Source organism: Oncorhynchus gorbuscha, linkage group LG13 (assembly GCF_021184085.1).
Source record: "Oncorhynchus gorbuscha isolate QuinsamMale2020 ecotype Even-year linkage group LG13, OgorEven_v1.0, whole genome shotgun sequence".
In the NCBI taxonomy this organism is placed as follows: Eukaryota; Metazoa; Chordata; class Actinopteri; order Salmoniformes; family Salmonidae; genus Oncorhynchus; species Oncorhynchus gorbuscha.
This window is the reverse complement of record NC_060185.1, coordinates 37,668,206-37,682,941: the sequence shown is the minus strand read 5'-3', so window position 1 is coordinate 37,682,941 and position 14,736 is coordinate 37,668,206. Positions and strand designations below refer to the sequence as shown.

General features: G+C 46.2%; 1 protein-coding gene across 1 annotated transcript; it reads right to left on the bottom strand.

Annotated features, from left to right (window-relative positions):
* Positions 1 to 8,902: 8,902 nt before the first annotated feature.
* LOC123993948 (solute carrier family 35 member F2-like) lies at positions 8,903 to 14,633 on the bottom strand. Its single transcript, XM_046296426.1, has 8 exons — positions 14,428 to 14,633; positions 13,863 to 14,038; positions 13,561 to 13,688; positions 13,251 to 13,410; positions 12,970 to 13,126; positions 12,794 to 12,846; positions 9,938 to 10,092; positions 8,903 to 9,389 (listed from the first exon to the last, which is right to left on the bottom strand). Exons 1-8 carry the CDS (start codon positions 14,541 to 14,543, stop codon positions 9,129 to 9,131), a joined length of 1,206 nt encoding a protein of 401 aa, XP_046152382.1. The 5' UTR covers positions 14,544 to 14,633; the 3' UTR covers positions 8,903 to 9,128.
* Between the last annotated feature and the right edge of the window lie 103 nt (positions 14,634 to 14,736).

Here is a 14,736-nt window from a genome sequence, read left to right as displayed (position 1 = left end):
TCAATTTGACCTGATTTGAAGTTGCATGTTTTGAACTTTGAGAAAGTCAATATGTGAGCCATGTAAAATGGTTAGCCTTCTGCGCAAGTATTTACAAATATTTCAAAATTACAACATGGTGTTTGGCTATACAAGCCTACTCTGGCACAAAAACATTCCATAGTCTACCAGTAGAGGGTGTTATAACACTTGTTACCTGGGACAGCAGGCTCTCACTGTCTCACTTTTAAATAGTGAAGGCAGGCCCAGCCCACTTACACTGAAAATAAAGTTATTTAATAGATACCATTCTACAGTTATTTAATAGATCCTGCCCGCAATAGATGACATGTCAACTGCCTTGGTCAGGTGATCAGACATGTCCAGAAACAACCAAGGCAAGTCTGTGGGTCAGAAGACTCAGAAACCTCTACTGTTACTTTGAACTCAAATAGCATTCTTGAGAATAGAACATGTTTTAAATAAATACACTGCTCAAAAAAGAAGGTTTGCTGTGTCTGTGTCCAGAGCATGGAGGCACTACCAGGAGACAGGCCAGTACATCAGGAGACGTGGAGGAGGCCGTAGGAGGGCAACAACCCAGCAGCAGGACCGCTACCTCCGCCTTTGTGTGGTCCCAAATGTTGTTTTTATATCTCCCTCTCCAAGAATAACTAACTACTACTAAAAATGCATTTCTGTGTGAAGCTTATTTACACATTTCTAGGAGGAAGGAGGAACACTGCCAGAGCCCTGCAAAATGACCTCCAGCAGGCCACAAATGTGCATGTGTCTGCTCAAACGGTAAGAAACAGACTCCATGAGGGTGGTATGAGGGCCCGATGTCCACAGGTGGGGGTTGTGCTTACAGCCCAACACCGTGCAGGATGTTTGGCATTTGCCAGGAACACCAAGATTGGCAAATTCGCCACTGGCGCCCTGTGCTCTTCACAGATGAAAGCAGGTTCACACTGAGCACATGTGACAGACGTGACAGAGTCTGGACACTCCGTGGAGAACGTTCTGCTGCCTGCAACATCCTCCAGCATGACCGGTTTGGTGGTGGGTCAGTCATGGTGTTGGGCGGCATTTCTTTGGGGGGCCGCACAGCCCTCCATGTGCTCGCCAGAGGTAGCCTGACTGCCATTAGGTACCGAGATGAGATCCTCAGAACCATTGTGAGACCATATGCTGGTGCGGTTGGCCCTGGGTTCCTCCTACTGCAAGACAATGCTAGACCTCATGTGGCTGGAGTGTGTCAGCAGTTCCTGCAAGAGGAAGGCATTGATGCTATGGACTGGCCCGCCCGTTCCCCAGACCTGAATCCAATTGAGCACATCTGGGACATCATGTCTCGCTCCATCCACCAACGCCACGTTGCACCACAGACTGTCCAGGTGTTGGCGGATGCTTTAGTCCAGGTCTGGGAGGAGACCCCTCAGGAGACCATCCACCACCTCATCAGGAGCATGCCCAGGTGTTGTAGGGAGTTCATACAGGCACGTGGAGGCCACAGACACTACTGAGCCTCATTTTGACTTGTTTTAAGGACATTACATCAAAGTTGGATCAGTCAGTAGTGTGGTTTTCCACTTTAATTTTGAGTGTGACTCCAAATCCAGACCTCCATGGGTTGATAAATGTGGTTTCCATTGATTGTTTTTGTGTGATTTTGTTGTCAGCACATTCAACTATGTAAAGAAAAAAGTATTTAATAAGAATATTTAATTCATTCAGATATAGGATGTGTTATTTTAGTGTTCCCTTTATTTATTTTTTGAGCAGTGTATATAAACATAAAATGTGATCAACTAATAAATAGTTGAGATGACTAAACAATTTATTTCATTGATGTGGAGTGCAACCTTTAGTCCCAGTGTGTGTGTGTATGTGTATATGAGGCCACATCGCGTATGCACTCGTGTGTGTGTGTTACGTGTCCCTCCCCAGGGGTCTCTGTATCTGCTGAAGCTTATGACCGGACAGTGAAACAGAGGGAGTGACACATTGGTGTCACTTCCCCAACCATTGTGGTACTTCATCAGTGATCTCATCAAGCGAGTAGTCTCCTCCCAGGATGTAGAGTCGGTTGGCCACGCCCACGGCACCTGCGTTGAACCCGGTATACTCAAATGACCCCACCCTCCACCTGCCACACACGTCTCCGGGACATAAATTGTACACCTAGACAGAACACAGGAATCAGACTGGTCAGGTGTGGCAAGTTGGTGTTTCGTAGAATTGTTAAGTTTGTTTTAATGACAAAGTCCTTATGTCCTGTATCTATGCCAATAGGAACTGCCTGATTAAATGAAGGATAAATAAATACAAAGACTTATAGATGGAGACATCCATCAATCAAATACTCATTCAATCAGTCAATCAACCAACAAGTCAGTCACCTTATACATAGATAAGTCACATAGGAGTAGTGTTGACGGACACAGCCTTGACCAAGGTGCCATGGAAAAACTGACCAAACTCTGCCACCAGGTGGCTCTACTGGTCAGAGACGACATCATAGCGCAGGAAACAGTCCAGCGACGGGTTGAAGGAGTCCGATATCGCCACTGATGATGTGTAGATGATACAGCCGCACGCACTGGTTTCTGGGTAATATGAGGTGTGTAGTGGTTTCTGTATTTGTGTGCGTGTGTCTGTGTGTATTTGTGTGTGTGTTCTTTACCTGGGTAGTTGGGTAGTATATAGCTGTGGCAAAGGAATGACGGAGGTCCAGGTGATGACCTCACTGCCATCTCCTCACTGGGCACTCTCAGACTGTCCGACCCCATACATACCTCCAGCACACCCACCTGGGAGGACAGGAAGTAGATCAGTATTTCCCACCATTAGTATTTAAAAGCAATCCAATGCTTTTAAATCCTTCAGGGGGAGTGGACCCATGCACAATTTTTCCATGACTCACATGTAGTGACTTTCTCAAAGCTAAAAGGAGTAACTATCTACTTCAGTATTTCCCAGTGCTGGTCCTGGGGACCCAGAGGGGTGTATTTGTTCTAGCACTAACACACCTGATGCAACTTGATGATGAGTTTATATGTTGATTCAGGTGTGCTAGTGCTAGGGCCCTTTTAATTCAATGAGTCTCAATAAATTACAATGGGAACCTCACCGGCATATCCAGGATGTCTGGAGTCATTGAGTGGGCGTGAAAGTTCTGAACTACAAACTCATTGGCTCGCTGGAGGAGGGAGGTGGAACCGTATCCCTCTGGGAGGGCCAATAGCATCAGGCAGTTCGAGAGCTCCAGGGTTTCAATCAGGAGCACAGACACCTGGGAAACAGAACACTGGTCAATATATCAACATCACCTCTGAAGTTTCTGAATGGATTTTACATACAATATGTATCTGATCTAGATCTAGATCTAGATCTAGGGTTTATTCCAAATGGCACCATATTCCCTTGATAGTGCAATACTTTTGACCATGGCCCATAGGGCTTTGGTCAAAAGTAGGGCATAGGGTAGGGTGTAATTTGGGTTACCCCTGATGGGTTACCCCTGATGTAGTGTAATAATAATAATAATATATGCCATTTAGCAGATGCTTTTATCCAAAGCGACTTACAGTCATGTGTGCATACATTCTACGTATGGGTGGTCCCGGGAATCGAACCCACTACCCGTACATGTAGGAAAGAGATGAGCTGGAACAGCATGTCTATGTTTTCATTGGTGACGACTATCTCTCCAGAGTGAAATAAGTCCAGGTAGTATCGTACGGCTGGTTACCCAGGGTACCATCCCATCCCCACACTCACGCATTTTCAACTCAAACATGACCCTGCAGACAGAGAACCGTTAGAGCAAACACACACATGCACGCACACACAAACGCACACACACACCAACCTGAAGATGTTGCTGCAGGCTGCCAGGACACAGGGGAAGGTCTGTTCCTGGACTGTTACAGTGAAGTCAAACAGCAGGCCTCTCTCTCTGAACGATCTGAGCATGCCCAGTAACTGCTGGCTGTGAGCCTCTGACACACACAGCTCTGTTATTATCACTTTTATATTCTAAGGTTGTATATTATGCAACCGCGGCCACCCTAATCTGGTGGTCCCAGCGCGCACGACCCACGTGGAGTTCCAGGTCTCCGGTAGCTTCTGGAACTGCCGATATGCGGCCAACAAGGCAGAGTTCATCTCAGCCTATGCCTCCCTCCAGTCCCTCGACTTCTTGGCACTGACGGAAACATGGATCACCACAGACAACACTGCTACTCCTACTGCTCTCTCTTCGTCCGCCCACGTGTTCTCGCACACCCCGAGAGCTTCTGGTCAGCGGGCGGTGGCACCGGGATCCTCATCTCTCCCAAGTGGTCATTCTCTCTTTCTCCCCTTACCCATCTGTCTATCGCCTCCTTTGAATTCCATGCTGTCACAGTTACCAGCCCTTTCAAGCTTAACATCCTTATCATTTATCGCCCTCCAGGTTCCCTCGGAGAGTTCATCAATGAGCTTGATTCCTTGATAAGCTCCTTTCCTGAGGACGGCTCACCTCTCACAGTTCTGGGCGACTTTAAACTCCCCACGTCTACCTTTGACTCATTCCTCTCTGCCTCCTTCTTTCCACTCCTCTCCTCTTTTGACCTCACCCTCTCACCTTCCCCCACTACTCACAAGGCAGGCAATACGCTCGACCTCATCTTTACTAGATGCTGTTCTTCCACTAACCTCATTGCAACTACCCTGTAGCTCAGTTGGTAGAGCAAGTCTCCGGGACCACCCATACCACACATGACTGTAAGTCGCTTTGGATAAAAGCGTCTGCTAAATGGCATATATTATTATTATATTAACTCCCCTCCAAGTCTCCGACCACTACCTTGTATCCTTTTCCCTCTCGCTCTCATCCAACACCTCCCACACTGCCCCTACTCGGATGGTATCGCGCCGTCCCAACCTTCGCTCTCTCTCCCCCGCTACTCTCTCCTCTTCCATCGTATCATCTCTTCCCTCTGCTCAAACCTTCTCCAACCTATCTCCTGATTCTGCCTCCTCAACCCTCCTCTCCTCCCTTTCTGCATCCTTTGACTCTCTATGTCCCCTATCCTCCAGGCCGGCTCGGTCCTCCCCTCCCGCTCCGTGGCTCGACGACTCATTGCGAGCTCAGAGAACAGGGCTCCGGGCAGCCGAGCGGAAATGGAGGAAAACTCTCCTCCCTGCGGACCTGGCATCCTTTCACTCCCTCCTCTCTACATTTTCCTCCTCTGTCTCTGCTGCTAAAGCCACTTTCTACCACTCTAAATTCCAAGCATCTGCCTCTAACCCTAGGAAGCTCTTTGCCACCTTCTCCTCACTCCTGAATCCTCCTCCCCCTCCCCCCTCCTCCCTCTCTGCAGATGACTTCGTCAACCATTTTGAAAAGAAGGTCGACGACATCCGATCCTCGTTTGCTAAGTGAAACGACCGCTGGTTCTGCTCACACTGCCCTACCCTGTGCTCTGACCTCTTTCTCCCCTCTCTCTCCAGATGAAATCTCGCGTCTTGTGACGGCCGGCCGCCCAACAACCTGCCCGCTTGACCCTATCCCCTCCTCTCTTCTCCAGACCATTTCCGGAGACCTTCTCCCTTACCTCACCTCGCTCATCAACTCATCCCTGACCGCTGGCTACGTCCCTTCCATCCTCAAGAGAGCGAGAGTTGCACCCCTTCTGTAAAAACCTACACTCGATCCCTCCGATGTCAACAACTACAGACCAGTATCCCTTCTTTCTTTTCTCTCCAAAACTCTTGAACGTGCCGTCCTTGGCCAGCTCTCCCGCTATCTCTCTCTGAATGACCTTCTTGATCCAAATCAGTCAGGTTTCAAGACTAGTCATTCAACTGAGACTGCTCTTCTCTGTATCACGGAGGTGCTCCGCACTGCTAAAGCTAACTCTCTCTCCTCTGCTCTCATCCTTCTAGACCTATCGGCTGCCTTCGATACTGTGAACCATCAGATCCTCCTCTCCACCCTCTCCGAGTTGGGCATCTCCGGCGCGGCCCACGCTTGGATTGTGTCCTACCTGACAGGTCGCTCCTACCAGGTGGTGTGGCGAGAATCTGTCTCCTCACCACGCGCTCTCACCACTGGTGTCCCCCAGGGCTCTGTTCTAGGCCCTCTCCTATTCTCGCTATACACCAAGTCACTTGGCTCTGTCATAACCTCATATGGTCTCTCCTATCATTGCTATGCAGACGACACACAATTAATCTTCTCCTTTCCCCCTTCTGATGACCAGGTGGCGAATCGCATCTCTGCATGTCTGGCAGACATATCAGTGTGGATGACGGATCACCACCTCAAGCTGAACCTCGGCAAGACGGAGCTGCTCTTCCTCCCGGGGAAGGACTGCCCGTTCCATGATCTCGCCATCACGGTTGACAACTCCATTGTGTCCTCCTCCCAGAGCGCTAAGAACCTTGGCGTGATCCTGGACAACACCCTGTCGTTCTCAACTAACATCAAGGCGGTGGCCCGTTCCTGTAGGTTCATGCTCTACAACATCCGCAGAGTACGACCCTGCCTCACACAGGAAGCGGCGCAGGTCCTAATCCAGGCACTTGTCATCTCCCGTCTGGATTACTGCAACTCGCTGTTGGCTGGGCTCCCTGCCTGTGCCATTAAACCCCTACAACTCATCCAGAACGCCGCAGCCCGTCTGGTGTTCAACCTTCCCAAGTTCTCTCACGTCACCCCGCTCCTCCGCTCTCTCCACTGGCTTCCAGTTGAAGCTCGCATCCGCTACAAGACCATGGTGCTTGCCTACGGAGCTGTGAGGGGAACGGCACCTCAGTACCTCCAGGCTCTGATCAGGCCCTACACCCAAACAAGGGCACTGCATTCATCCACCTCTGGCCTGCTCGCCTCCCTACCACTGAGGAAGTACAGTTCCCGCTCAGCCCAGTCAAAACTGTTCGCTGCTCTGGCCCCCCAATGGTGGAACAAACTCCCTCACGACGCCAGGACAGCGGAGTCAATCACCACCTTCCGGAGACACCTGAAACCCCACCTCTTTAAGGAATACCTAGGATAGGATAAGTAATCCCTCTCACCCCCCCCTTTAAGATTTAGATGCACTATTGTAAAGTGACTGTTCCACTGGATGTCATAAGGTGAATGCACCAATTTGTAAGTCGCTCTGGATAAGAGCATCTGCTAAATGACTTAAATGTAAATGTAATGCAAACTAGGGGCATCAACTGAATGAGAAAAGGAGGACAGGTAGAGGATGAAGAGGTGGAGGAGGAGAGAAGGAATGGCTTTGATAGTAGCAGAGTCTATTTAGCTATTAAGTGGGGATCTTTCAACGATCATTGTCACAATGGCACATTGGTAGTAGTCAGGGCTGGGTTTGATTAAAACCCTGCATAGCTGTAGATGAATCAACTGTCCAGTAGGAGGTTCTACCCAGCCTTAACCATGGAATCTCATATCTGAACTTTTATTTGCAAATACTGTTTTTTATAATAGTAATTGTCATTGTTTTTAAAACACAATGTGAAACCTATAAGAAAAACATTAATTTTTTAGAGGTTACACTCTCCGGACATAATTCATATATTTTGTCTCAAATATGTCTTACCGTTTCTTTGTAGGAAATGCACCACAATCATGTATACAATTGTCATATGTCATACAAGTAACATACATACAAATACAACACTGCCATATAAGGAAAAACATACAACATCTTACTAGATTCTTATTAGATTACTTAGATTTTTGGAAAAAATAATGTTCTTCTGCCATTCACGATTCTTATTTGATTTTCATGATTATTTTCCATATGGGGCTGTGCAAGCTCTATAGCCTAGTAGTCTATCTATATATCATTCACGCGGAGCTGATGAGACCGTTTAGGATTCAGGGAGAGAGATGGAAGATTGATTGACAGAAAAAAATGTGCATGCAGTCTACCTTATTATATCTCAACTGTCTGTGAACACACGGAGGTCGTGTCTACATGTCAGTTATTATTTGTCCCAAAGCAGATTGTTTAGCATCATATATTGAGTGAATCACAAAGCAGACTATTAGTTCGCTAACTGTTTATAATAAAGTATTTGACGAGCACTACCTCGGGAAAAACAACGTTTTTTGTCCATATATTTGATCAGCTGATCAGATCCGATGTTTGCAAACAATATTGTGCGCGTGCTACTAAAGGTTTCAGCCCCACGGACAGCTCTCTACCCTACCGGAAGAGCGAAGCCATGAAGACATGAAAAAAATACTCAACCTGCGACCCCATTCCAAGATTTCAAGTATAAAGTATTTCAACTGTCTATGTTTTTTGTTTTGTTGTCTCAATGTATTATTATTTAATCAGGTGATGTTTCACGCATTGAGCCCTGCAGTTAATTAATATAGAAAATGTCTATCTTCATGTGAAAATATCTTGCTTAAAATTGGGTTTATGTTTGATATCAATGATGACTCACTCATTAAATTGACACACCCCACAATGAATGTGGAATAAAACATTTATTATTCCTCCTGCCAAGTCAACTAGTGGAGAAATATTACAACTAATACAAAACACCTATACTGTACATACAGCTGAAGGATGAACCAGACTTGTGGAGGTCTACCATTTCTCTGAGGTCTTGGCTGATTTCTTTTGATTTTCCCATGATGTCAAGCAAAGAGGCACTGAGCTGGAAGGTAGGCCTTGAAATACATCCACAGATTCAACTCCAATTTACTCAAATGATGTCAATTAGCTTATCAGACGCTTCTCAAGCCATGACATAATTTTCTGGGATTTTCCAAGCTGTTTAAAGGCACAGTCAACTTCTGACCCACTGGTGTATATAAACTTCTGACCCACTGGAATTGTGATACAGTGAATTATAAGTGAAATAATCTGTCTGTAAACAATTGTTGAAAAATTACTTGTGCCATGCACAAAGTAGATGTCCTAACTGACTTGCCAAAACTATAGTTTGTTAACAAGAAATTTGTAGAGTGGTTGAAAAACAAGTTTTAATGACTTCAACCTAGTGTAATGTAAACTTCCGACTTCAACTGTACACCGGTGAATCTGTAGATCTATTAGAATAGTAAGAATGAAAGAAAGGAGACAAGGAGATGAACAGCTATAGACTCTTGGGAAGTGCTTGTCTAGTAGATCAGATCACATCGTCGGTACTTCCTCATACTGTGTTCTCTGATTCCACGATACCCCTGGGCATTCACCCTCTTCCTCTTCCTGCTCCTCCAAGACCTCCACCACTACTTCTTCATTGATGATGTCATCAGGGCTGTCATAGCCACCCTCCTTCCAGCCCACAGAGGGGGTGATAGGGTCTGCAGGGGTAGGGGTCGTTGCCACAGCGTTGAAGGAGACAAAGCCCACCAGGATGATCACCAGAGACACAATATACAGACCTGAGAACTACACACACACACACACACACACACACACACACACACACACACACACACACACACACACACACACACACACACACACACACACACACACACACCAGATGAGCTATATGAGGCCATAGTAGATTACGCATTAACAACAGTCATCAATACACTGAACAGGGACACGGTGACCAGGGTATTTCTCTGCACGACTAAGATGTTTTAAGATAAGGTCAGCTGTGTCCTGTGATCAGGACAGCTCTACCTCTGTTTCTGGGTACTGATCTTATCACTACTGTCTCCTTGATCTCACAGAGATTAGATTCGACAAGTTTGACAGAGATTACAGTGAGTACAGACATAGTTTATCAGCAACCAGTCAATCTATCATCCATCTATGGAGTCATCAAATCATTGATTAACTCATCTCTTTATCTGTTCAGACACACAATCACTAACTGAACTGTCAAATGGCTCAACCTGCTGTACCCACTATCTTCAGTGTTTCTGCTGTGTGTGTGTGTGTGTGTGTGTGTGTGTGTGTGTGTATGTGTGTGTGTGTGTACTAACTGTGTATTGAAAGAGAAACAGGCCACAGAAGAGGCTGAGGAGGTCTTCAGTGAGCAGGGAGAGGTTGACTGCTGTAGCACTGGTCTTCCTGACCACTATGGGCATACAGCTGTACAGGGTGTACATACACAGGGCATAGCCAGCAAACAGCAGGCCTGGGGAGAGAAGAAGTATACATTATAAAATGAACATACTATACTATACTTTGCTGATCCTTGTTTTCGCAGAGTATGACCGACAACAGGATTTCTAATATATTTTACTTGGCTCTCTTATCACAGGTGCATCTGTCTTTTTAATATTTTATTATGTGTTATTATCTGAATATTATTGATCCTTGTCTTGTGTTTTGTAACATTGATTATGCTTGTGGTGATTAAACAATTTCCCAAGTTGGAATCAACAGAGTACCACTACTCTACTCTCTCTACTCATTTATACAGCTGTACTGGGTGTAGTCAGAGAACAATAGGCCGGAACAGAAAACACATACAGTCATTATACAGGGCAGAAAGTATTATTAACGAGGTAGATCAACTGTTGCAGCTCCCATAAAACCCAAGATAAAGAGCAGCAAAGAGCTGTATGTGGAAACTGTACTTCTGCAAGATAACACAGCACCCATTCTGTACTCTCTGTAACCTTGCCACCAAAACATCAGTAACCACCACCATGTCTGTAACCCTAAGAGAGAGGTAATAACCGGTGCCCTGGGGTGGTCTAGTCGTTTACACCACCGGCCGCCCCCAGGTGGTGAGGGTAGGCAACAACATCTCCTCCCCGCTGATCCTCAACACGGGGGGCCCCACAAGGGTGCGTTCTGAGCCCTCTCCTGTACTCCCTGTTCACCCACGACTGCGTGGCCACGCACGCCTCCAACTCAATCATCAAGTTTGCGGACGACACAACAGTGGTAGGCTTGATTACCAACAACGACGAGACGGCCTACAGGGAGGAGGTGAGGGCCCTTGGAGTGTGGTGTCAGGAAAATAACCTCACACTCAACGTCAACAAAACTAAGGAGATGATTGTGGACTTCAGGAAACAGCAGAGGGAACACCCCCCTATCCACATCGATGGAACAGTAGTGGAGAGGGTAGCTAGTTTTAAGTTCCTCGGCATACACATCACAGACAAACTGAATTGGTCCACTCACACTGACAGCGTCGTGAAGAAGGCGCAGCAGCAAACCTCAGGAGGCTGAAAAAATTCGGCTTGTCACCAAAAGCACTCACAAACTTCTACAGATGCACAATCGAGAGCATCCTGGCGGGCTGTATCACCGCCTGGTACGGCAACTGCTCCGCCCTCAACCGTAAGGCACTCCAGAGGGTAGTGAGGACTGCACAACGCATCACCGGGGGCAAACTACCTGCCCTCCAGGACACCTACACCACCCGTTGTTACAGGAAGGCCATAAAGATCATCAAGGACATCAACCACCCGAACCACTGCCTGTTCACCCCGCTATCATCCAGAAGGCGAGGTCAGTACAGGTGCATCAAAGCTGGGACCGAGAGACTGAAAAACAGCTTCTATCTCAAGGCCATCAGACTGTTAAATAGCCACCACTAACATTGAGTGGCTGCTGCCAACACACTGTCATTGACACTGACCCAACTCCAGCCATTTTAATAATGGGAATTGATGGAAATGATGTAAATATATCACTAGCCACTTTAAACAATGCTACCTTATATAATGTTACTTAACATTATTCATCTCATATGCATATGTATATACTGTACTCTACAACATCGACTGCATCCTTATGTAACACATGTATCACTAGCCACTTTAACTATGCCACTTTGTTTACTTTGTCTACACACTCATCTCATATGTATATACTGTACTCGATACCATCTACTGTATGCTGCTCTGTACCATCACTCATTCATATATCCTTATGTACATGTTCCTTATCCCCTTACACTGTGTATAAGACAGTAGTTTTTTTTGGAATTGTTAGTTAGATTACTTGTTGGTTATCACTGCATTGTCGGAACTAGAAGCACAAGCATTTCGCTACACTCGCATTAACATCTGCTAACCATGTGTATGTGACAAATAAAATTCGATTTGATTTGATTTGATTTGATTTGAATCTGCGGACCCACAACTACTTTGCAACTAACCCTCTCCTTACTTTCCTTCTTCTACACTGTTCTGTCTCTTTAATTAAAAAAATGTCAACAAATATACAGGTAACTGCCAAAATAAAGGAAGCACCAACATAAAGGTCTTAATAGGTCGTTGGGTCACCACAAGCCGCCAGAACAGCTTCAGTGCACCAGGCATAGATTCTCCAAGTGTCTGATACTATATTGGAGGGATATGACGCCATTCTTCCATTAGAAATTCCATGATTTGGTGTTTTGTTGATGGTGGTGGAAAACGCTGTCTAAGCCACTCCAGAAACTCCCATAAGTGTTCAATTGTGTTGAGATCTGGTGAATGAGACACACACACACACACACACACACACACACACACACACACACACACACACACACACACACACACACACACACACACACACACACACACACACACACACACACACACACACACACACACACACACACACACACACTTTACACCCCCTATGCACCTTTGAGACCCCTCTTTTAAAGTCACTGAGTTCTCTTTTTCCAGTCATTGTAGCCAAAATAATGTGAAACTGGGCATTTTTTACATGACCCTAAGCATGATGGGATGTTAATTGCTTAATTAACTCAGGAACCACACCTGTGTGGAAGTACCTGCTTTCAATATACTATGAATCCCTCGTGTACTCAAGAGTTTATTTTATTTAGCCAGTTACTTGTATATTTTGTTTTATGTGGTACTAACCGATTCTCCAGTCCCATTGGATGTTTGCCACATTGTTATGTTCCAGAACACCCCTGTAGGAACACAGCAGACCACTCAAATCAACCACATTCCCATTCTACTACCTTCTCACCGAACATGTACACCCAACACACATCCACACGCATGCGCACACACACGTAAACACACACACTTACAGCTGTATGCCACTGATGAGTGTTCCGAACAGGCCGACCATGCCTAGGAACTCTACACTGCTGAGGTGTTTGACGATGTACTCCTGACACAAGTTAGACACAGCATATAGACTGGCACTGAGCAGGACCAAGCCATCACCTAGCAGAACATCTGAGGCTAGGAGAGAGGGAGGAGAGGAGCGAGATAGGTGAGGTTAATATGTTACTATTTATTATGATATGAATTGAGAGATTGAATTAAATAATTAATGAATTAACAAATGAATGGAGTGGGTTCTTACTGGATCCCAAGTCTCGTCCAGCCAGTAGGTCAGCTCCCACCATGGCCCCCACCCCCAGCAGACAGACACACACAGATATGTAGTGGACGGGTCTGTAGCACGTCTTCAGGAACCAGCAGGAGAGTATCATCACCACAGGGATCACAAAACAGTCCAGCAGCTGGAAGACAGAGAGACACACCAGAATAGTCACATACATTGACATAACTCAGCACACACACACACATGCACACACACACACATGCATGCCTGCAGGCACGCAAACTCGCACACACACAAAAACATACACACACCCTCTCATAGTTCTGACCTGTATACTGGTGAGTGTAGTGTACTGGTAAGCTTTAACCACAGTGTAGTTAGCCTCGACGTCCACCAAGCCTACTAGGAGATACTTCCACCACCTCTTCTTTAAAATCTGAAACATATTGCCATCCCCTACAGTACGTTAGGAGAGGGTAGCCTGGAGGTTATTGCACTGCTACACAATTATAACATTTTATAGAGTTCACAACTGCACTATTCTGATGAGGAGTGCCCTGGGGTGGTGTGTGTGAGAGAGACTACCTGTTCTTCAGAACAGCACGTTGGTGTGCGTGAGTGTGTGTGTACCTGTTCTGAACAGCAGAGCGGTGGTGTAGGTGATGCAGAGCAGTGCATAGCTCATAAAGCTCTGGAGCATGGGCGCGTCCACATGGTAGTCCGAAGCCAGGTACTGGGAAGTTACTGCTGTGCCACACATGAGAACAGCCAAACCCTGACCCATGGCTACTGTCTTCGCCAGCTGCCTGTTAGGACAATGCATAAGTGAAGCAGAAATTCAGCAACTCTGGAAGACAGTAGACGTTGATAAAACTGGGTCTTTATTGGTAAAACCAACATGTTTCGGCCCTATAGTCTTCATAAGGGTTTTATCACAACTCAGTCCAGGCATCTGTATGGTAGCCGCCAGGGACATTCACAACTACTGGACATTGGACACCCTCCATTCTTAGACATTGATAGATCTCCACTATGTCACTATCTGTCCGACATGGCACTGTATTCCCTATATAGTGCTCTACTTTCGATCAGAGCCCATAGGGAGCTGGTTAAAAGTAGTGCAATATATAAAGGATAGGTTGCCAGATGGGATGCAGATAATCACTGATATAACATCCCCCCCCCCCAGACTCACCATGTAAACACTTGTTTAGGGTTGAACTTCAGAAGCTTCCGGATAATAAGGCATTTTCTATCATAATTATTTCTGGGGTCTGTAGCTATAATCCCATCTGGGTCCATCTCAGCCATGTTGTATCTCTGTAACAGTGGGATCCTGGGATGGGGAACACACTGCTGTGTGCTGCCTGTCCTGGGGCTTTTAAATGTCTACTGTGCTGCCTGGGCTGAATGATTAACAGTGTTCTCTAATCAAAGTGCAAAGACTACTTAGTGTTTTCAGATGATAGGTGTAGTGATGAAAGTGTGTGGTACAAAGTGGGTG